Source organism: Candoia aspera, chromosome 2 (genome assembly GCF_035149785.1).
Source record: "Candoia aspera isolate rCanAsp1 chromosome 2, rCanAsp1.hap2, whole genome shotgun sequence".
NCBI classification, from domain to species: Eukaryota; Metazoa; Chordata; class Lepidosauria; order Squamata; family Boidae; genus Candoia; species Candoia aspera.
The window spans coordinates 132,237,901-132,260,089 of record NC_086154.1 but is presented as its reverse complement, the minus strand read 5'-3'; the positions used below and the strand labels follow the sequence as shown (position 1 = coordinate 132,260,089).

General features: G+C 46.3%; 1 protein-coding gene across 2 annotated transcripts; it reads right to left on the bottom strand.

The window, feature by feature from the left end:
* Positions 1-370: 370 nt before the first annotated feature.
* Positions 371-20,026, bottom strand: TAMALIN (trafficking regulator and scaffold protein tamalin). Of its 2 annotated transcripts, none has more exons than XM_063293644.1 (8): positions 19,778-20,026; positions 10,823-10,872; positions 7,851-7,905; positions 7,124-7,226; positions 4,044-4,158; positions 3,862-3,928; positions 1,543-1,609; positions 371-1,195 (listed from the first exon to the last, which is right to left on the bottom strand). In XM_063293644.1, the coding sequence occupies exons 1-8, from the start codon at positions 19,928-19,930 to the stop codon at positions 756-758; spliced, it is 1,050 nt and encodes a 349-aa protein (XP_063149714.1). In that variant the 5' UTR covers positions 19,931-20,026; the 3' UTR covers positions 371-755. The 2 variants fall into 2 exon arrangements, with proteins under 2 accessions (XP_063149714.1, XP_063149715.1); XM_063293645.1 differs by having other exon boundaries at positions 4,044-4,137; positions 19,778-20,024.
* Positions 20,027-22,189: the final 2,163 nt, after the last annotated feature.

The following is a 22,189-nucleotide window of genomic DNA, read 5'->3' as shown; positions in this document are numbered from 1 at the left end:
TTTCCGGCCCGCATGGCCAAAGACAAAGCTACATGGGAATTCTGGGACTTGATGTCCCAGTGCACCTGGAGGGTGCTAGATAGATGTTGGTAGCTCTTGCTTTCCCTTGAGGACGATTTTTGCCTTGGGTCTGGCCTTTCTCAACCTACCTCTCTAAACCTCAAATGCTACTACATGCTCTAGGCTAGGTTAACATGCTTGTTCTTCTAATCTCCCCTGTTAAGTCCTAACACAAGTCTCCCAATTTACACACCCAGGCCAAATGTTCCAGATGTTTTTTTTAAACCTTGCTAGTTAGAGCTGGTAATAATGTTCTGTTTCCCACCCATTTCTAAAAGTCACCCACATCAGCAAAGAACCACCCCTTAACTTGAAGAGACTGCTTTATGCCGATTCCTGAAAAAACATCCCAGGCCAAGACCACCCTCGCCTGAATGAAGGATACAAAATCACTTGTGCTTCTTTGGCCTCTCAGTTTGCTACATTTTACTTTTGAGGTCTCCCTCCCCCCTCCACCCATTTCTTCCTAGGACTTTGAAGACCCAGTGTCGCCCCACTTCCAACCAGCTGATGAGTTCTTCTTCCAAAAATCCATGGCCAATGCAACCTGCATTCCACAGAGAACAGGTAGTCTGTTGGCGTTTGGAAGCCCAGTCCTCTGTTAGTCAAATAAATAAATAAATAGCCAACACTGCAAGTGGAGGCAGCTGGGCTCACAGCTGAACGCCGCCTCACTTCTCCAGTAAGAATGTCCTTTATAACTGGCTCTCCTCTTCCTCCAGAGAACGGTTCAACCCGGGGATAAACTTGAGGAGTCTCTTGCGGAAGCTTCCCTGTTTGCTTTTGGGGGGCCTTGGCGTGACTACAGAGATCTTTGGTTCTCCTGATTTGTCCCAGAAGCCAGCATCCCCATTGCTGCTGCTGGTGCATTTGACGCTGGTGCTGCGGGTTAATGTTGTCTTGGGCCGGGAAGACTGGGCAGCTGTGGGGACAATGTCCAGGGAGTCGGCGGAGTCAAAAAAGCAAGTCTGGTAAAGAGACTCCTCAGTCTCATCAGTGGCAGTGCTGACACAGCCCACACTGCTGTAAGCACTCCCAGCTCCTGACAACAGCATCCCATAGGGTGTAGAGCCATACAGGCAAGAGCGCACGGACTCCAACGTATCATAGATGCTGGGGTCTTTAACCACAATCCCTACCAGGAAAGAGCAGACAATTACTTAAGTGAATGCAGGAACCTGCTTGTTCTCCTAAAGGACAGAACTGGTCCATGCTTGGATCCACACATTGTGGCAATCTTGGTTTAGCTTAGTGCAAAGTTTCTCAACCTCAGCAACTTTAAGGTGCAGGGACTTCAACTCCCAGAAACATTGGCTTAGTGTGTTAGACAAACACAGCCAAGAGTAGTCTGTAAACCACTGATTATGTCTTTCTGCAGTCAGGGCCTTCAGCCAGATTTAGTCCCCCAGCCAGATTTGGTCTCCCAACCCTGATCTAGAAGACATTCACAAAAAATGCTGACCCTCTTCTTCTGACACTCACCATGGACCAGGCGCTGCTCCTGCACCATCAATGACCGATATTCCCCCCATTTCTCATAGAGTGTTTGCTGCAATGGAAAGAAGCTGACATTAAAAACAACAACAACAACAAGGATCATTCAAGTCTATATATCTAATTAAAATCTCCTTCAAGTTTGCTTGACTCCTGGTGAGCCATTCTCCTTAAATCTCATCCTTCCCTTTTTATTTGCTCTATAGGTAGGGAAAATAGCTTCTTGAGTTCAGGTGTTCAAGGAATCCAATAGGCAAGAGCTGGAAATTTATGGGCTGCAAAGAGACAGAACAAAAGCCTGACAGAGGAGAAGAGTTGCAATATATTGTCCAACTACCTGCTGGCTTCTAAATGACACCAATGGCTTACCTACTTCTCAAGGACAAGGAGGCTTCCTGCTAAACACATAAAAAGATTCTCAGGACTACAAATTCTCAGACAGTAAATGAAAAAAGGGTGTGGCTCCATGTATCAGCAGACTCTGCAAGTGGAAACTTCCTGGTTCAGTCTCTGGAATATCTAATTAGAAAAAGATCAGGTAGGAGGTGATGGGGACCAACTTTCTGAACAATGGGAGAAATGAGAGAGTAGCTCAGGAGTCAAAGCTGCCAATGCTCATTATTCATTTCAATTTCTTCCTTAAAAAAACACCACCTAATTATTCAAGCCATTGCAACATTTTATTAATATTAATATGTATGACGGCTGGAGAAGGCAATGGCAAACCACCCCGATATAGTCTGCCAAGAAAATGTGAAAGTGGCATCCCCCCAAAGGGTCAGACATGACTCGGTGCTTGCACAGGGGACCTTTCACCTTTCACACGGTACGTATGTATCTTTTTACACACACACACACACACACACACAAACGTGTGCGCACGTGCGCACCTTCAGGTCAACGTTGACTCCTGGCAAATGCCTGGACAAATCCCTGCAGTTTTCTTGGCAAGGTTTTTTGGAAGTGGTTTGCCCTTGCCTGCTTCCGAGGGCTGAGGGAGAGTGTCCAAGGTCACCCAGCTGGCTTTGTGCCGAAGGAGGGACTAGAACTCATGGTCTCCCATTTCTAGCCTGATGCCTTAATCACTACATCAGACTGGCTCTCTTACAATATTTATAGGGAACAAAAAAAACCAAGATTCAGGAAATGCTAAAAAAAATAAAAAAGTATATTATTACCCAATTTAGTTATGCCAACTGTGCTTCTAAGAGAGCTATAGTGTTCTATATCAGTGTAGACATTCTTTTTGCCATGCCCAGAATCTCCTTAGATTATATCCTAAACATGGGGAGTAGGGCTATTTTTAAGGGTTCCCTCATCCCCTAAAGATATAGCTTGGAGCCCAATTTTTTAAAAAAATCTTTTGAGGGGCCTGGAGTGGTAAGTAAAATTAGACCTCTTAGTATATCTATTTTTCTTAACTAGAACACCAAAACAAAAGCAGAATACAAAGAAAAAAAGGAACTAGCCCAGAATTTCAGCCCTGAAACTTATCCTGCACTCTCTAGTGGCATGGCTATCATCCATCACTTCATGCTGCTGTTAGGATATATTGTGTGTGAAGAATTAGAGATCAAGAATTTCATGCTGTGAAAAGCTGATATGCAAAATAGCAAAACCAACAGTGAAGACTACATTAACGGGGATAGCGCAAAGAGAATAATACTGGAAAACATTTGATGAAAAGTGGAAAACTTATTGATCGGTATAGAAAGAAAGTTAGCCTGATCTGCACAACTATCCTTTTTTCTTTTGATGCCTATTGAAAATTTTAGTTCACTAAACACTGCCCCAGAGGCTGTATTTTCCGTGCTTTATTCCATTCCAAGATGTTGCTATATGGGAGAGAACTATTTTGGGTGAGGAGGAGCTACACAGAACGCCATTATAGGGCAGCGCAATGGGTGAAACAAAAGGCAAATGGGAAGGGACATATTTGTTGGGGGGGGGGGAGCATGAGAAGGAATAGGGGAAGAAGTTTTAACCTTTCCCCACTCCCTGTAGTAATTCCTATGCAGCCAGAACTGCTGTTTCCTACAGCTAATACTGAGCTAGATGGACTAACAATTGCACTTGGCATAGGACAGCTTCCTGTGGTTTTAGGATCACACAGCATCCTGACCAAAGCCCCAAAATTGCAGTTCTATCGATGTAAATCTTTATAGGGCAGTTGCCCAGTTGAAGCTTTAGGGTATCATTTCATATCCACATACAGGCCCTAATTCAAAACTGTTGCCTGTTCTTGGCAGCAGCCTGAGCCAAAACTGTCAACTTTTCATTACATGTCCTTCCTTGAAGGCCACTCACCTTGAGGTACTGCAAGCGAGCCTCCAGTTCTGCCCTCCGGATGGATGTGCCATACAAGGTATCTAACCTGAACAGGGGACAAAGTGGGATGAGTGGTGCCTCCATGGCTGGAAAACCACAGCAGGGACACATGGAGGAGTGCCAGGGCTGGTTCTCGCCAAAACCACCAATCTGGCTTTTACCTGAGCATGTTTCCAGATGCCTTGATGATCTCCACAATCTCACGGTGGCGGATGCCTTCCACGTTAAGCCCATTCACGCCTGTGATTGTGTCTCCTACAAAGCAGAGGGGGAACACTGAGGAGTCAGGAGTCAAAAGATCTGTACCAGGCTGCACACTTAGAGCCTGAACTTAAGATATCATCTCTCAGTCATGCAATAAACATTATTTTGGCTCTTTCAGGCCTGGAGGGATGGTAGTGGAGATGGTGATGGATGGAGCCTTTTTTTTTTTGGTCCTTGTATGCCTGATCCCAACAACTTCTAACATGAAGAAGGCTTTTAATCCACAACACCCATATCAGGGGCTGCCCGTGATCTCCCCGCTTCATGGCTGGAAGAACTGAAGTAATTTGGGGTCTTTCTTGCTTCTTCCCCATCCCCTGGTTTTTGCAGTATCTTGCTTAAGAAAAGTTCTGGAGATCATGAAAGCTTGCACACACTTTTATGGCATTTATCTTGTCTTCACATAATTACTGCTCAACTACGGATTCAGGTTTCTTTTTTCCATAGACCAATGTGGCAATTAAAATGGTGTTCTGTGAGCTGTATAAATTATGCAAATAGCATAATTGCTCTTTGATTTGGTTTATTCTGAGCACTCCAATTATGTATCAAGAGTTTGGGGAAGGCTAGGACCATAGGATAGGAGTGGAAAGATACTTATTCAAGAAATATCCCTGACTCTTAAGATTTCATCTTTCCTGTTTTGCTGTTTTATTGAACAAAACTTCAAGACAAAATTTAAAAGAAAAAGACACTGGAGCTGGGGGGAAGACCAGAAACTTGGGAATCTAAGTGTGTCGGTGTCTGCATGCATGTATGCATACATGTGTTTGTATATATGTGTGTTGTGTGTGTGTGTGTGTATATATGTACATAAGTGTGTGTATGTACGTACACATAATCCTAAGGAGTGTGTGTACATACATACCTGTGATCTTAAGGAGAAATAGAAGCATTTTAAACCTTCCAAAGCAATATTCCCACTCAGAAAAATGTTTGTACAGATGAAGGTAATCTATTAGAAATCACGTTAACAAGGCATTCTCTCAGATTTCGTTGTCCACCTACTTTCAAGTATAGCTTGTGATTTTGAGAGCTAGAGGGTAGCTTACAAAAGAGAAAACAAGAGACATGCTGTTTCATAGCCAGTAGATTTTCTGCATTTGGGGAAGGATGATGCCTGCTTGGAGAGGTAGACTTTTAAAAACACCCCCGGTAAATCTTTTGTGGGAAGAAAGGAAGGCGCCATGCTGCACAGCCAAACACTCTAACTCACCTGGATGCCTGCCTCACCTCCCCCCTCCATTTGGGCCTGCTGTCAATGTGACCCTTTAAAGCAGTGTTTCTCAAACTTGTCAGCTTTAAGATGGGTGGACTTCAACTCCCATGCTGGCTAGGGAATTCTGGGAGTTGAAGTCCACCCATCTTAAAGCTGACAAGTTTGAGAAACACTGCTTTAAACAATAACACAAGGCTTGGCTCTCCTCAGACCAGAGCAGCTGCGAGGAGGGAAGAAGGACGCACCATCACAAAAGCTGCGCCCTTCGTGGTTACCTGTGACGCGAAGCCAGAGCTGGCTGAGGCCTCCTACAAGGAGCCAACGAGACACATGCAAGGAAGGAACGGGGAGAGAGGGCCTGTATTCCTGGCCTGCTCCAAAAAGACACCACTCTTTGGCTATTGTACAATATTTCTTCCAGGAGTTCTGCTGGGCAGGGGAAAGCGGGCCCACGGCCCATTTTAAGAGGCAAACATATTTTGATTGTTCAGAAAAATGCCTAACATCCCAGTAAGCAGGAATGCCTTCGGAACTGGCATATTCTAAATTTGGGAATCCCAGCTGGACAAATTGGTGATGTTAGGAAAGAGGAGGGCCAGGTTTTCCTGCTGTTGTCTGTCTAGCTTTGTTTGGAGAAGAGGGTTTTTTGACTTTCCCCCCTATTTTAGGCATATTAAGCTGGTCTGGTCTGAACACCCCTTTTTTCTTTTATTTCCCATGGGAAACTGGAATGTAATTGTCATTCCCCGTGTTGATGATCTGCTGTCAAATCTGGATGGGATAGCCTTGACAGAACTGTGAAATCTGCAAGGATTCTTTGTGACTCCATCAACTGTGGTCTCCTTTGAGTCTAAATAAGGAATGAGTAGTGAGGAAATACAGGTAGTACCTGCATAGTGACTACAATTGGGACCAGCAACTCCATCGCTAAGCAAAACATTATGTGACTGCGACAGGCTTATGACTGCACTTCTGCTGTAGTTGTTAAATGAATCACGGCAAGTCATTAAGCAAGACATCTCATGACAGCAACTTGCAATTTCACTGCTGCTTCTCCATTGACTCTGCTTGTCGGAAGCTGGCTGTGAAGCACGCAAATGGCGACCACGTAACTGTGGGACGCTGCAACCATCATAAACATCCACTGGTTGTGAAGAGCTTGAATGCTGATCACTTGACTGTGGGGACGCTGCAGCTGTCATAAATGTGAGGACTGGTTGTAAAGTAACTTTTTCAGCGCCATTGTAACTTTGAACGGTCACTAAACAGGACCATAATTAAGTGAGGTCTACCTGTACACCTTCCAATTCCCAGCCTTCACCCTGGGATCTCAGTACCTCTCCTTTGAGCCTTGCAGAGAGGCTCACACCCTGAGGCTTGGTAAATCTAAGCAGGCTGAGTCGGAGGGTGTCCTGTACCAAATGACACTGTGGTGTTCGGACCGTGGCTCTGCAGGCCCTGTTCTGTGAAGTGATGAGAGGAGCCAGTCATGTCATGGAGCACTCCAATGCCTTTCCACAAGGGAGACCTACTCAGCCTTCCCTGCAATCGTAAAAAGTTGGGAGGAAGTGTGGAGAGAATAAAACAGAGGGGCTATGCAAGTGTGCATTGAGATTCACAGTTTGAAAAGATAGCAAGACACCCTCAATGGCCACCAAAGACCAGGAAGACCTGAAATCTGAACCATCTCTGCTGATTTTACCAGTCAGCTGTGGAGCTTCAGTGAAGCAGTACAAAGCAGTAAATGAAGTCTCTTACCAGGTTTAAGGCCTGCTGCTTGGGCTGGGCTGTTTTCATGAACCCGGCAAACAAAAGTGAACATCTCCACACGTTTTGTGTCCTGATGGTGTAGCCCATAGGTCTGAAAATTGCCCAGAGGATAAAAAATACTTATTATAGCATGAGGAGGGTGGATTAGGGGTTGGCACTATAATCTTTTAACATGCAAGGTCCATCACTGAATGAGGTAGAGCATCATGAAGAGCTAGGCAGCTACAGCAAACTGTGAGATGAAATGAATTTTGCCTGATTTGGATCATTTCTCAAGGGTTACACTGAAATGCCGAAGATCAAACTCGGCTGAAAAGTGAGACAGGCCAGATTCAAGATGTTGTCATATTTTCCTCAGGTTTCAGGTTTGATATTCAATGCTTTGAAAATCCAAGCACTCAATTTTTAATTTTTTTAATATCTGAAATTTGTATTTCAATTTTTTCCCATTTGCAAATACCCCAAGGCAGTGTTTCTCAACCCTGGCAACTTTAAGACGTGTGGACTTCAAATCCCAGCTATTGGCTGGTGGGGGAATTCTGGGAGCTGAAGTCCACACATCTTAAAGTTGCCAGGTTTGAAAAACACTGCCCTAAGGTATGTGATTTAAAACCCTGTCCTCAGTTCCTGCTGAGTGCTGCCCGCAAAACTTCCTGTTACCCTTTCATGAGGCAGGTTTAGCGGGCAGTAGAAGACCTTCTCTCTGTATATTTACCTGAATCTCAAAACCATATGCCTGGCTCTCTTCTTTCTCCAGCGTGATCACCTTCCTGAAACAACGCAAGAGGAAAGAAATTCAGCTGAAATTCCTCAGGAGCATGAGGCAGATTCAAGCCGTAAGCACAAAGTTTTGTAAGGATCTCTCTTCACTTTCTGATTTCTCCCCACCTTCCCACAGTTGAAGCACTGCCCCACAATATGCGATTAAGTTACAGGAACTTCCCTTGGTCGTAGTTCAGCAACTCCTGCCTCATGTGTTCAAATACAGGGTTGGTGGGAAGTGAAAAGCAAGATTCTGCCTCGTAGCCAGGCAGCTGGATCAAACATTTGCCCTGCCCAAGAATAATCTCTGCAGTTCATAGCCCTTTTTTCTCTTATGGCTCCTTCCACACCGCTTTAAGCCAATTAAATAAACAGGAGGGGAACAGCCTTTCATGTGTCATCCAGTCCTTACAAATCCACATCACAGCTAACAAAATAACAAAAAGGAGATCCAAATGCAAAAACACAGCCAAAACAAATAGAAATGCAATTAGAGAGAGGTCGGTGAAGCCAACATGGATTCAATAGCAATCAACCACTGCATCTTTCAAGAGTATTTTTTTTTAATATGTATCTTCTTCTTGCAGATTATTTACCACAAGGAGATGCATAAGATAAACACTGAAGAATGGTAGACATATCTAACCTGCTATGGGTACCATCCTTTGGGGTGGACTGCAGGGATGGACACTCCTCTAACAACTGGGCCTCCATGTTTCTCAATCAAACATACTTAAATATAAATCCCTGTCAAATTCTTCCAAAAAAATTGGGTAACTTCATACTTAAAATGAACTTAAAATACTTAAAATGATTATTCAGCTACTGAATAATCTGAGGAGCCCCTTGAGAAATATTTGCAGTGCCTTTCTATCCAAATAAACCCAGGTTATTAATGCTCACTTTTTACCAAAGCCCATAGATTACAACCAGATGTTGCAAATTGATATATGTTCTGTCCTTTAAGTGGAACTGCCATTACATGAACATTGACCATTTTATGATATGAATCCATTTAGTGTAAGGACAGTTAAGTGGACAACATTTCTTCTCATTCTATGGGGAAAAAACCCCAATTACGCTTCTCAGTTTAATGCAACTTTTGGAAACTGCAAGAAGGAGACAGAGATTCCTCCTATCATTTCATGAAAAAAGGTTGCATCTCTTCGTAAGCTGAGTAGAACATCTGGCCACAAAAAATGTATGGATGCCTGTACACACCCAACTGACCACCCTGTGGTGCCTGGGTTCTGCTTATTATTTCTGGAAAAGAAGTATGGCTGAAATGAATTAGGGTGTTTTTATAAGTGACTCCCAAAAGTTTATTTAATTTCTACAAACTGTGAATTGGAATTTAAGAAATGTCCCCAATATAATTCAGAAGCATATTTTTAGGAGAGGCTCTTAGGGAGAAGCCTCTCCTAAAAGCCTGGATTACTCCTGGCTTTTGCTCTCCTTGTTCCGTCACACAGGATCGTAGCTTTAATAGGAAAGCCTGTCTTTCTCCAGCCTTGTGCCCTCAAGATATACTGACCACAAACCCCATCACACAGCATGCTGCCAGGGAAGCAGGTAAGAAGAACCTGGAGGGTGCTAAGTAGGCGAAAACTTGATAAGTGGATTTAATAAGATATTAAGACAATGGGACTTGGTCACCCTATATTTAATTACAGTGTTTCACAACTGAAAATTCTTTTCTCCCTTGTTTAGCAATGAAATCACAAGTTTATGGAAAGGTATTTCTTTATACCTTTCATGTGCACCATTAAAACTCAGCATTCCTGTTCTCTAAGAAAGCTTCATGAGAACTTAACCTCAAGTCATTCGGAGAACTGCAACCACGGGGTGGGTGGACAAGGCAAAAACAGGGCTCCTTCCTCCAATGAACACTTTCTTTGCTCCCTATCTTTGTTTCTGTGCATCAAAGCTTCTTCTTAAAAAGCTGAAGTGGCAACTTGCTCTTATAGCTTTTGCCAGTGTAGCTTTAATGGCACATTCCTGAAGCTTGAAGGTGACTCAGTGTCAAGTGTAATTTATGGATATTTTGCCTAAGGCCTCTTATTGTGGGACAAAACTCAACTATGTCATATCCCAGCCTTCTTGCACAGGGTCCAGTGAAGAGAAGATCAACTCCTGTCAGGGATAGGCAACCTGATACCCTTCAGATACACTAAGGCAACAATTCCCATACGCCTACTCAACCAGAGAGAGGAAATGGTGGGAATTGGTTCTCCAACCTGGGTACTCCCATCACCATGCAATCCCAGAAGAAGAAGATTTTGATTTGAGTTGCAGAAAGGTGTTCCCTTCACAACTTGCATGCTCTGAAGCACCTTTCTGCCTTTGAATCCAAAGCACTGTACAACCCATTTCTGGTGGACACCAGGCTGGGGAAAGTTGCACCAGAATGCTAATAAACGAGAAGCTATAATCACCACCAACTGAAGAGTTTGCCTACTGAAGGGACAAACTGAAGAGTGGATCCAGCCTGCCTATTCCCCAGGAGGCTAACCACCATTCTGGAGCTTTAGCTGGTGAAATTCTGTCACCAGCTGACGATGCAGGGGCTGGAGGCCACACAACCACAGGGTCCTGGTCTGAAGGCTCCACCCCAGAAGGCAAAATCCCTTGACAGGGCTTGCAAATTACTCCCATGTGCATGGGCTCTGCTCCCCCCACCACCACTGGGGGACCATCCCACTGACTCCCAGACACAGGGGAAGACTAGAACTGCTTGGAGGGGGCTGTGGACAGCCTTATGTCCTAGGTGAGCACAAGCAAGAAGCAGACAGCTTTCTGTTAGGCTACACAGAAGGCATGGCTTTGTCCATAGGCTGACACAGGGAAAAGCTAGCCTCTGTTCAGCAGAGCAGGACAAAATTTGCCACTGAAACTCCCCCAGCCGAAAGGAACAACGGCACCTACCTGTGCTGCTCAGGTGACTGGCTAAGAGAGTGCCACTTGAATCCAGAGCCCTGAGGGAGAGATGCAAAAAAGAGAATTAGCCAAGAGCATGGCAGGAGGCTGGCCTCAAACCTCACCCAGACATAGCTCCGGTGGCACCGAGCCAAGGACTGGCACAAGGGAGCCACAGAACAGCCCCGGAGTCAGAGGCTTAAAGCACGGCTGCACACGAAGCACCTTTTCCTGCCACCTAATGACTCCTCTCTCAGCGCTTAAGCAGCATCAAGATCTCTGCATGCAGGCGGTACAGGCAATCCTCCCATCGGGAGAACTTTTGCTTACATTATTTATGGGGCTACTGTAACAATTAGTGGGGTCTTTTTCATTAGGCACTTTCAACAGTGCTAAAAGCTCTGCTTTGTTAGCCTGCCCTGGGTGCCTGTCACTGCCAACCTGGCAATGTAAACAGGTTGCCAAAATGAAACAAGGTCTCTGCCCTTAGCCAGCTAACTCCAAAGCAGACGTTGTTTTGGGAAGCCATTTGCTAGACAAGGGGCCATTCACGCAGTTGGTTAACAGCACACATGGGGAGGGAAATTCGGATGGGGGCCCTGTTCTTCATCCTGTACCCCCCTAGAGCCCTGATTTGGATTATGCTTCCTAAATCTCCTGCTGATGTTAGAAACAACAGTCTTCCTTTGCTCCAGGGGACGTCTGCCCTCTAATGCCATCAGCCCAGTTCAGATTGCTACCCGTAAACTGGCTATTCACTTTTACGAAGCCACTCACACAATGCGTGAATGGGAACTCCTCTAGGTTGGAAGCACATTTAGTCCTCATTCATGGGCATTCAGAATGAGGTTTCTGTTTCATTCCTTGAAGCAGAGAAGCTGCCAAGGAAGCAGAGATTTGCATCATCTGCCTAAGAACTTGGTCAAAACAAATGGCACACCACCAACCAGGGTGCTGAATTTCCTAGGGGTGCTTTATTTCCAAAGTTCACATAAGCCTGAAGATTTCTTGGAACTGCCTCCCAGTCTTGGCCAAGTTTCCCCACCAAGACCACAAATGCCAATGAAGAGGGTCTTACACCCCCCACCATGGTTGATGAAAAGCCTTCAGAAAGTCACATCCTGAACACTGTAGGCTTTCAAAGCCACATGGCTTGGTGCCACGGGAAAGGAAAAACCCTTGGGAGAGAAAGCCCATTTTATTCCAAAGCCCCAATTTTAAAATAAAATTAATTGCCAGGCCCATCCTGAACAAATACTCTCATTGTTGATGCTTAAAAAGAGTACAAGATGGGAACTGAAATTTGGAGGACCAATTAGGCAAATTTATTAATATAAATGGATTCAACCAACCTCAGAAGTGGGTGGTGCCCCCCCCCCACATTCATGCCATGTCGCATACCATGAAGAATTTCAGCCATCTTGGCAACGTTGCAAACAACATGGCAATTGATAAAGCTCTGGCCTTCATTAAGCTTTCCAAGTTGTACGAGTGTGCAAACGTGCGTGTCTTTGGTTTATGGCTGAACTCAACGTCTCCTGCAAGGAGCAGCCAAGAGTCAAAGCAGCAGTTTTCTATTAAGGAGCTACACATGCAAATACAAATGGTATTTTGCTAGAAAGTAAACAGCTGCTCATGTAAGACTTCATCTTGCCTGCATCTGACAGGCAGGTGCTCCACCCCATTTCCCCAGCCTGGAGCGACCTCTGTTTTGACTGGTGGGTTCAAATCCATTTTTGCATGCATGGATGCAACCATTCACAAGCACTTTAGAACCCAAGTTCAGAAGGCAGGAGGGCAGATGACTTTTCAGAAGAGCATGGGTTGGGGGAAGGGAGTGGGAGAAGCCACAGCCAGTGTGGAGACGAGGGTTTCAAGCTCCATGTTGGAATGATGTGGCCCTACTTGTCCAGCTTGACAATGGCATTTCAGTGACTTTAACAAACTCCCATGATTGAAGTGGAATATTTGGGTAGCCTAATCAAAGTGGTGTAAATAGATTTGGATTGTACTATAATGGGAGTTGATTCCCAAGGCATATGGGAAGACTGTCTTCACCAACCCTACCTCTTTCCTCCAGAGAAGTTTGCATCAAACCCTGCAAGTTGTAGCAAGCTACAGGTAGTCAAACTTCAAATTCTACTTAATAGAAACAGAAGGTACTGAGATCTGATCTCTAGTCCTTCTAAGCCTTATTCAGACCTTCTACTTTGGGGCTGGGAAAGATCCAAGACAGGGTTACACCAGTCTCCAGAGCAAAAATGATGTAAAAATATTGACAACAAGGGAAGACCAACAAAGTGATAGACATCGGTTTCCTACTGGTGGGAGATTAACTCATTCCTCCTCTCCCCCCATGCATTGATTCTGCACTTAACTCTGAATCATCAGAGCTCTTGTGTCTGTTGAGAACCTCTCCCAAATATTCTGATTAGCCACCAGGAGGAATATTTTCTATGTTATGTTTGTAGCCTACGTATAGCATGCATCTGTACTAGGAACACCCCCCTCTATTGTTTACAGTGAGAGCACCAACTTGAAAATTATCAAAAAATGCAAAGCAGAGGCATAAGGCCCAGCTATGATATCTGGATGCCTTGCAAATAAGAATACAATTTGCCTATGTTCTGTGATACACTTCAAAATATCCTCAGGTATTCTTTAAAGACTTAAGCCATGTTTAGCAAGCACCAAGGCATCACCAAACAGGCAACAGAACCTAGTCAACCTTGGCTGATCTTGAAAACAAAACAGGGGCAGACCTGCTTAGCTAATACTTGAATGGGAGAGCACCAGGAAATAGCAGGACTGTGGATTAGACTAGTAAATAATAATAATAAAAAAACATCCCAGAAAGTGGTTGTGGCGAACCACTTCCATATTGTTGCCAAGAAAACAACATGGGCCTGCCTACACAGTTATCAGGAGCTGAGTGTGACTCCAGGGAGGCTTTATTATACTGTAAATTATAATTGATAGCAACATACCCAGCTGAGTTTCTGATGTTCTTTGATTACTGGATTGCACACCCTTCCCTGCAGTTCAGAATCCTTCCTGGTCAAGATCGCTTTTGCCAGGAAATAAGAGTAATATTTACACAAGAGGCACATAGCCCTGCTAGCTGATTCCATGGGTGGACAGATACAGGAGAAACACACCTGGTCACGTCTTCTGAACCTTTCCCCCAATCCCAGTGCAGGTGGATGGTCATAATGCTCACTGGTAGCTCAGCAGAGATTAGAATTTGCCAATCTCCGTGGGCCAAGGATGTGGGTCCAACGCAATGCTGGGATCTTTTAAGGATGCGCATTGTAAGGCCGGAAAAGAAAAATACCCAATTGTCCCAAGAACACAGGCATTCAAAACTTCTTTCCGCCCACCCCAGCTTAGCTCCAGGCTGACCCAAAGCACAATGGGGATAATGTTCCAGTCCCCGAAGAATCCTCCCTCCTCCCTTTGTGTGGCCAATCAGCTCTGAACTGCTGCATCCAGCCAAGGAAGCCAAATGCTGAGTTAACAGGCTCAACCTCAGAACCCTGAGGCTGCCAGCTAGGTTTCAGTGGGTGTGCGTGCCTGCCTGCGTGCCTGTGTGCGTGTGTTGCTGCCACGTGTAGAAGCTGAAGAGCCAAGCGGGTTGCTGTTGGGAGAGTGTGCGGAGCCAGCTGACCCTGGTGGTGGCTGAGACGCTTTCATTGCAAGCCACTGGAGGGAAGAACCTCTGGAGCTGAAGGAAGAAGGTCTTGCCAGAAACAGCAGTGACCAAAGCTCTTCCAAATGGCAACAGCAGAGAGAGGATGCTTGTGTTTCAGAACGGCTCCATTCCTCCGATTATTCATCCCCCGTCCTCTCGCTTTGCTCCCTGGGCCCAAGATGCAAGGGCGCAGCCTCAGACTTGCAAGGAAGCCCATCTCCACCAGTAATGAATCCCAGACGCTGAGAAAAACGTGTGCTTCCAATATCAGGCGGGGGCGGCAGGAACAGAGAGAAACACTAAACGCCCCTTTGGGCCAAGGACAGCATGCAGGCCGCCAGGATCGGGGGGGGGGTGATGGGGATGGGGAAGGCGGTTAGGAGAAGAGGCAAGAGCTCCCCCACCAAAGAAAACAAAAGGGTAGCAGCGCCCTTGGGTTTCCCTCAGTTCTATCTCTCTCCCTCGCTCCCACCCTAGAAGTTCCAGGATGCTGGGCCAAAGGGAGAGTCAGAATCCATGCAAATAATTGCATGCTGCAGTTTTGAAAGTGAAGTGAGCCTCCTGCTCTATCATATCTCCCCGCTCCCTGAACTGGACAAACGGCCAAGGGCTCCATAAACAAACAGGGCTTTTCATCTGCTGGAGGAGAAAGTGGCTGTTTCCGGTTGTGGGTGGGGCTGCTTCTCCAGGGTTGCAGTTTTTACAGGCCCCCAAGGTTATAGACCATCCAAGACCATGGCAAAGGAAGCAAGCCAGAATGGTTGGCCAAAGGCATTTCCCTGCCTGGAAAAAAGTAAAGTCTTCTTTGAACTGAGCTTGACTGCGGGCTTCCTTTTTTTCCTTTGGCAAGCAGACAGAACTGGTTTGCCACTGTTTTGTTTTAGAGAGCTTTCTTTACTTTCCAGTTAAATACCTAAAGCCCTGGTATTTCCTAGTGGTCTCCCATCCTAGCACTAATCTGACCCAACCTGCTTAGTTTCTTTCTCACATCGAGATGCCTGAAGTGGAGTCCCAATGGGAGTTCTACTCTCACGGGGCCCATCCAGGGCAAATACGTTGCTTGTTTGAATGGCTAGAACAGCTCTGTAGATACCCCGTCCATCCTGTACTAAATCAAGGTTTTAACTTCCTCCACCAGGGCAATTTACTATATTTGGAGAGATAAGTGAAGAACTTGTCATCTGGCAGGATAAGCAAGATGGTCTTCAAGATGGGCCCAGCGTAGTTTGGGTGAGATCACCCGGTACCTGGTCCAGGCTGGTGCTGTTTGCAGACTAACCATTATACAGTAAGTGTGGTGTAATTAAATATTGCCCGGAAAGGGTCTTGAAGCTAAGGGCCAGTGAATGCTAAAGCACACCCATCATAAGGCACTGGGGGGCTTCTTTGTACTCCATGTGCCCACAATCAGTCTCAGGGTAAAGCCAGAAGGCTTGCATTCAATTCTCCACATTTCAGAACTGCATCTAAAGTGGTGTCCGGCACAGAAATTAGAAAAGAAGTATGGGAAGTTAATATTGTATATGGTAACTGTGGCAAAATTACTGTATGCAAAAAGTTGGAAAAGCGATGAAATGCTTACAGTGAAAGACTAGATTATTAAATTAACTGAGCTTGCAGAAGTGGCGAAGCTGACCAGTTTGGTCAGAGAAAAACATGAGAAAGACTTTTTTAAAAGACTGGAAACTTTATATGGAGTTTTTGATGAAGGAAGAGAAAAACAAATTGATGATTTGGGGATTAAAAATGAGACAAAGTTGGAGAAAAGTTTAAGGTGATAATTACAGTACTTGATAGAAGGAAGGGTGGAAGGCACAATTGTATGGGTTTTTTTTTTTTCAATTCCTTTCCTATATCTCTATTTCTTATTTTCTATCTTTGTTCTTGTTTGCTTTGCATATTTTACTATACTGAAAAATTCTAATTAAAAAAAAGTGGTCTCCAGCGGAGATGCACGCACATGAACTGTGGAAGCAGACAATTAACGAAGTCTGGAACCTGCTAAATGAACTGGCCTGGCTGTCGGGGAAACCACCAGCACCAGGTCACAGCAGACCAAGTTTCTTTTAAGAGTTGTTGTATCTGCACACAGCAGCAGGCAGCCATAACCACAGGACACTATTACTGGATATGAAGGGCTGTACAGGAAATGAGTCCCCGTTTCCTTCTAACAGTTGTTTCAAATGCAGTTCAGGGGCTGACTATCCAAAGGTAGTTCCTGGAATGCAATCTGAAGTTCTTAAATGACAAAACCTAACTTTCTTTTTAAGAAGCATGCTTCCCCCCTCCCCCCCATATTGCATTTACCTTTGCTTTAGACAGGACAGACTGTTTAGACTTGCAAGAGGGGGGCAGACAGTGTGAAGACTCCAAAGATATTTGTGGTAACAGCTCCTATAGACCAGCCTTTCCCAACCTTTTGACCCTGGAGGAACCCTTGAAATATTTCTCAGGCCTCGGGAACCCCCGCACAGTCAGGCTCAAATATAGGCCAGAAGTTGCACAATTATTATATTTGTTTCATGGGTAGGCCTGTATATATGCATTAACCATGTTCTTAAACTAAAAATAATGAAACTTACCTCTTTAATCTGAAGCTGCCCAAATTTGAAATAATTTTTTAAATAAATTGTGATCTTCCAGGGAACCCCTAGTGACCTCTTGTGGAACCCTGGGGGTCCATGGAACCCTGGCTGAGAAAGCCTGCTTGACCTGGCAAGTACTGATCTGTGAGTGGCAGAAGAGGTTTCCAGGTGTTTTTAGGATACTTTCATGAGATATTAATGGCATATAAATCCCCAATAGGATTTGATTCATTCTGAATAGGCCTAGCAAATGATCTTGGCTTTTCAGGGTAGTTTTCTTTATGCTTTTTGATCTTGCCCTTTGATGAGAGAAGGAAGGGCTGTTCTATTGTGCCATTATCCCCTCTGTTCACAAAAGAGAGAGGAAGAAAGAGAGAGGGAAGTCCATCACACACAAGGGCCACGCCCCCCATTTCAGTGTTAAAACCATAGGCACCACATCCATAAAGTGATAAACAGGAGGCACCAGTACTCGCACCGGTAACAATGACCCAGGGGTAGCTCCAGATTTATTAAAATGAGCACGAACAATGCTAAACTTTTGGACTTTCGTTCTAAGCAGTACGTATTCCAATTAAATTCTGAGGAATAAGTATTCCAACACCCTTCCCCAAGGGTGAAGTGTGAACTTCAACCTAGCATCTCAGAACTGCCAACCTAGCACCTCATAAACAAATTCCCTGGCAGTTTAGGACATAGAACTTGGTTCATGAGCCCTTACCTAAGAAAACAGCACAGCATTTCTTTCAGTTTTAATTTCCCAGACGCATTGCATCCTGACACTTAAACTTCCACCTTGATAGCTGTGGATTATGGGAGCTAAAGTCTAAGTCACCAAGAGAGCACTAGGATGATCTGGAGAAGGGTGAACTACAGTGGCAACACTTTATTTTAGAGTTTTTTCCCTCCCTCATAAAGCACTTAGAAGTTTCCAAAGAACTCAGTCATCCTAAGCTAGCAACAGACAAAGGTCAGTCTGCATCAGTTGACAGCTCACTGGCTGATCTGCCCTGACTCCAGTTGCAAAGCAAGCTACAATTCCTTTTACTCCCAGTACATTGGCCTTCCACTGAAAGGAACAAAGTCTGGGGTTGCCAGGAATCAATTTTGGGGTGGAAGGTTTGGGAGCTCAGTTCAGTCCTTTGGAATTCCTGCATTTAGAATTCTTGAATTCCCAGACTTTTTGCTTTGTACCAAATTAATCAGGGTTCAAGAAAAAAATAAAAATCAATTTGGTAACTGGGATGGGAACAGTAACCACAGAATTTGAAGAGATGTTGAACAGATGGACATTTTTCTTCTTCACCATATTGCCTTCCCAACGATTTCCTCCAGAGAACAAGAAACCCATGCAAACAATGAAACATCTGAACACCACAACCTCCTTGAATCCAGATACTCATGTTTTACATTAATATCTAAAAAAAGAGTATAACGCATGCTTATTCAAATATGTATCTCACGAAGTCCAATAGGAGATGCATTCAGGTAAATTTGCCCTGCTTACTTACCATGTGGGACATAAGCCACACATTTTTGTGGTGTAAAAAACAGGTTCAATGAACACACAGAAAGCACATCAGATGTGATGCTTTTCCACCTAGGAAGTCAGCTGCAAATGTAACCAGCTGGGCCAAAGAGCACTTGCCCAAGAAAGCATTTCATACTCAAAATTGCACAGAGGCTTCCCTTCTCTTTCTCTCTCTCCTGATACAGAGAAACACCTAGAAGTCCCAAGAACAAGTCCCCAAAGTGGTTTGCCACCACCCATTAATTTTTATTTACTATGTTCATGCACAGGAAGCCAGCAATCAATTACAAGTTTAAATGGCCCCCAGATACTAAGGTAGTAGCAAATGAAGAAGCGGGGGCAAGCCCTCCAGGAGACCTGTCTCCTGGCTAATCCAAGCTCATCCAGAAGGACAGTCGGTCAATCCCAGGACCGACAGGTCCACTACAAGGACTTTCCAGTGGCTCCGTTGGGAATGTGCGCTTTGGCTCCGCACTTTCCATCATCCGCACCCGAGAGGAGCGTTAAGTTCTGGAGGGAAAGGTGGGGTGGGATGAGCCGGGGTCCTGGCAGAAGGCTAGGGTCAGTATTGCAAACACCCGGGGAGGTTGTGCGAATCCCCCCGACCTCCCCTCAGCTACCTCCTTCTCCCACACGGGCCCTTCAAGGCACGGCGAACCGCGCCTCCCTCTCCCGCGTGCCGCTTCGAGGACAAGTAACGCAGGTGCTGGAAGGAGGACGACTTCGCTCCGCGAGGATCCCAGGCAGGTCCCGGAGGGTGGAGAGGCGATGCCTTCGCGGAGACCGAACGGACGGCGACGAGCCAGGGGAAAAGGTGGGGCGAAGAGGGCGACCCTTCATCGCAGGACGGGGCAGCGGAAGCCCGAGCGGGTCTCCATCCTCGCTCCCAGCCGTTGGGCTCTTCGCCTCCTGGGAGAGGGCGGGCAGGAAAGGCAACGGCAGGCAGAGGCAAGCGGGCGGGCCGGCGGCCGGGCGGGCGCCGGCAAAGGCGTTAATCGGGTCCGCAAAGAGACACACCCAAGGACTGGGAGGGGGGCGAGACGGGCCAAGGAGGGCCGGCGCGGGGTTAGGAGGATCGCGCGTGTGAGAAGCTCGGCTCCTGCCGCCGCGTCCTCCTCCAAGGCGGGGGCGGCGGCGGCGTCCCCGCTCTCACTTACCCTCCTGGCTCGGGGCAAGGTGCCCCCCGAGGCCGCCAGCGCCTTTTCCAGCTCCGATGTTCGGCCGCCGTGAGCTTCCGGGCCGGCCACGCTCGCCGCCGTGTCTTGCGCCGGCTGTCCGGGCCGGAGCCGCCGAAGTCTTCGCAGGGTCATGGCTGGACAGCGGCGGAAAGGAAGACGGGCAGCCGCGCCACACGATGCTGTCCGGACTCCGGGATTCGATGGGGAAAACACGCCCCTCCGTTTTCTCTCGGCGAGTCAAGCCTCGGTTTGCAAAGACAGCGCGGCCGAAGTCACGCCCCTTCCTGGGAGGCCACGCCCCTCGCCTCACAGAGCCGAGGAAACTCACGTCCGCAATTCGGGGGACTAACCGGCATAGGTGACGGGCTGCCAGCCTTGGCGCCTGGACGCTTTCAGATACAGGCATATGAGACCTCGGATGCACTTGGGACTACTATCAGCCGAGCTCGCCTGGGCGAGCCGGCCCCTTTCACCTCCGCTCGGCCCATTCCTTCCACGAAGGCTTTCTCTTGGATAAGAAGGAAACTCAGAGAGGGAGCGGCGTCTGGCGCAGAAAGCTGTACCCTTCTGTCTTCCAAGCCGCTAGTCCTCAGTGCTCTTCCGGAGACAAGGCTGGCGGGTTGCAGAAGAGTTTCATCCGGAACCGTTGAGGCCAATTAAGAAAAGCGGTTCCCCGGAGGCGCCGTCGTTTCAGCCGCTTGCGGTCGGCCGCACTGAGGCAACAATGCTGCTTTTTATGGCCCAGGTAGCCGAGCTTCCGCTGCGCTACGCCCGAGGCTGGTAAACCGGATCTTGTTGGCTTGTGTCCTAAGTATAAAGCGATCTTTGTAAAGACAAGAACCCCGCTTACGCTTGTAAGTGCAAATCCGAAACTGTCTCAAACGAGTTACAGTAGTTCTCTTTTCTCACCGCCCCCCGCACCATGTTTGTGGGAAGACCCAGGGCGATCCTGTGCAAGACCAGAGATGCCATGCACGAGACAGTCTTTTCCTTTATCGCCTACATTAAGTTTGCTTCCCCAACCCGGCGCCCCTCAATTGTACTGGAATGCAACTCCCATCACTGGAGAATATGGGATTCGTCCGCAGCACCCACTCTAGATGGCTCCAGGTTGGGGAACGCCGGCGCGCACTGTGCTTCGCTTCTGGTGCGAGCGACGGAAAAGAGGCGTCTGTGCCTGGGCGCGGAACAGCCCTACGTTACTGAAATGAAGCAAAGAAACTTCTTTCTAGTAAGTTTCTTCTGTTCTTGTCCACAGACAGGATGCTTTCAGAATATGGCCCAAGGCTGTAAGCCACAAATGAATAAACATTCATATATTTCACAGTCTGCGAGAAAACAAGGGAAGGATGGCTGGTAATATAGCCCCTTCTAGCGTCGACATTTCATGTGCCAGTAAGGTAATGCTCAAGATCCTGCAAGGTAGACTTCAGCAATTCATGGAATGAGAATTGCCAGATGTACCAGCTGGGTTTAGAAAAGGCAGAGGAACTTGGGACCAAATTGCCAATATCCGCTGGATAATGGAAAAAGCCAGGGAGTTTCAGAAAAACATCTATTTCTGTTTTATCGACTATTCTAAAGCCTTTGACTGTGTGGACCATAACAAATTGTGGCAAGCTCTTAGTGGTATGGGGATACCAAGTCATCTTGTCTGCCTCCTGAAGACTCCGTATAACAACCAAGTAGCAACAGTAAGAACAGACCACGGAACAACGGACTGGTTTAAGATTGGGAAGGGAGTACGGCAGGGCTGTATACTCTCACCCTACCTATTCAACTTGTATGCAGAACACATCATGCGACAGGCTGGGCTTGAGGAATCCAAGGCTGGAGTTAAAATTGCTGGAAGAAACATTAACAATCTCAGATATGCAGATGAGACCACTTTGATGGCTGAAAGCGAAGAGGAACTGAGGAGCCTTATGATGAAGATGAAAGAAGAACGTGCAAAAGCTGGCCTGCAGCTAAACCTCAAAAAAACCAAGATTATGGCAACCAGCTTGATTGATAACTGGCAAATAGAGGGAGAAAATGTAGAGGCAGTGAAAGACTTTTTATTTCTAGGTGGGAAGATTACTGCAGATGCTGACTGCAGTCAGGAAATCAGAAGACGCTTAATCCTTGGGAGAAGAGCAATGACAAATCTCGATAAAATAGTTAAGAGCAGAGACATCACGCTGACAACAAAGGTCTGCATAGTTAAAGCAATGGTGTTCCCCATAGTAACATATGGCTGCGAGAGCTGGACCATAAGGAAGGCTGAGAGAAGGAAGATCGATGCTTTTGAACTGTGGTGTTGGAGGAAAATTCTGAGAGTGCCTTGGACTGCAAGAAGATCAAACCAGTCCATCCTCCAGGAAATAAAGCCAGACTGCTCACTGGAGGGAA

Coding starts and splice junctions, on each gene's coding strand:
- TAMALIN (XM_063293644.1), bottom strand. CDS start 19,930: ATGACCCTGCGAAGACTTCGGCGGCTCCGGCCCGGACAGCCGGCGCAA. Junction 10,873..19,777: donor CCTTGCCCCGAGCCAGGAGG/GTAAGTGAGAGC, acceptor TCTCTCCCTCAG/GGCTCTGGATTCAAGTGGCA. Junction 4,159..7,123: donor AGCAGCAGGCCTTAAACCTG/GTAAGAGACTTC, acceptor CTGACTCCTCAG/TGTTCCCCCTCTGCTTTGTA.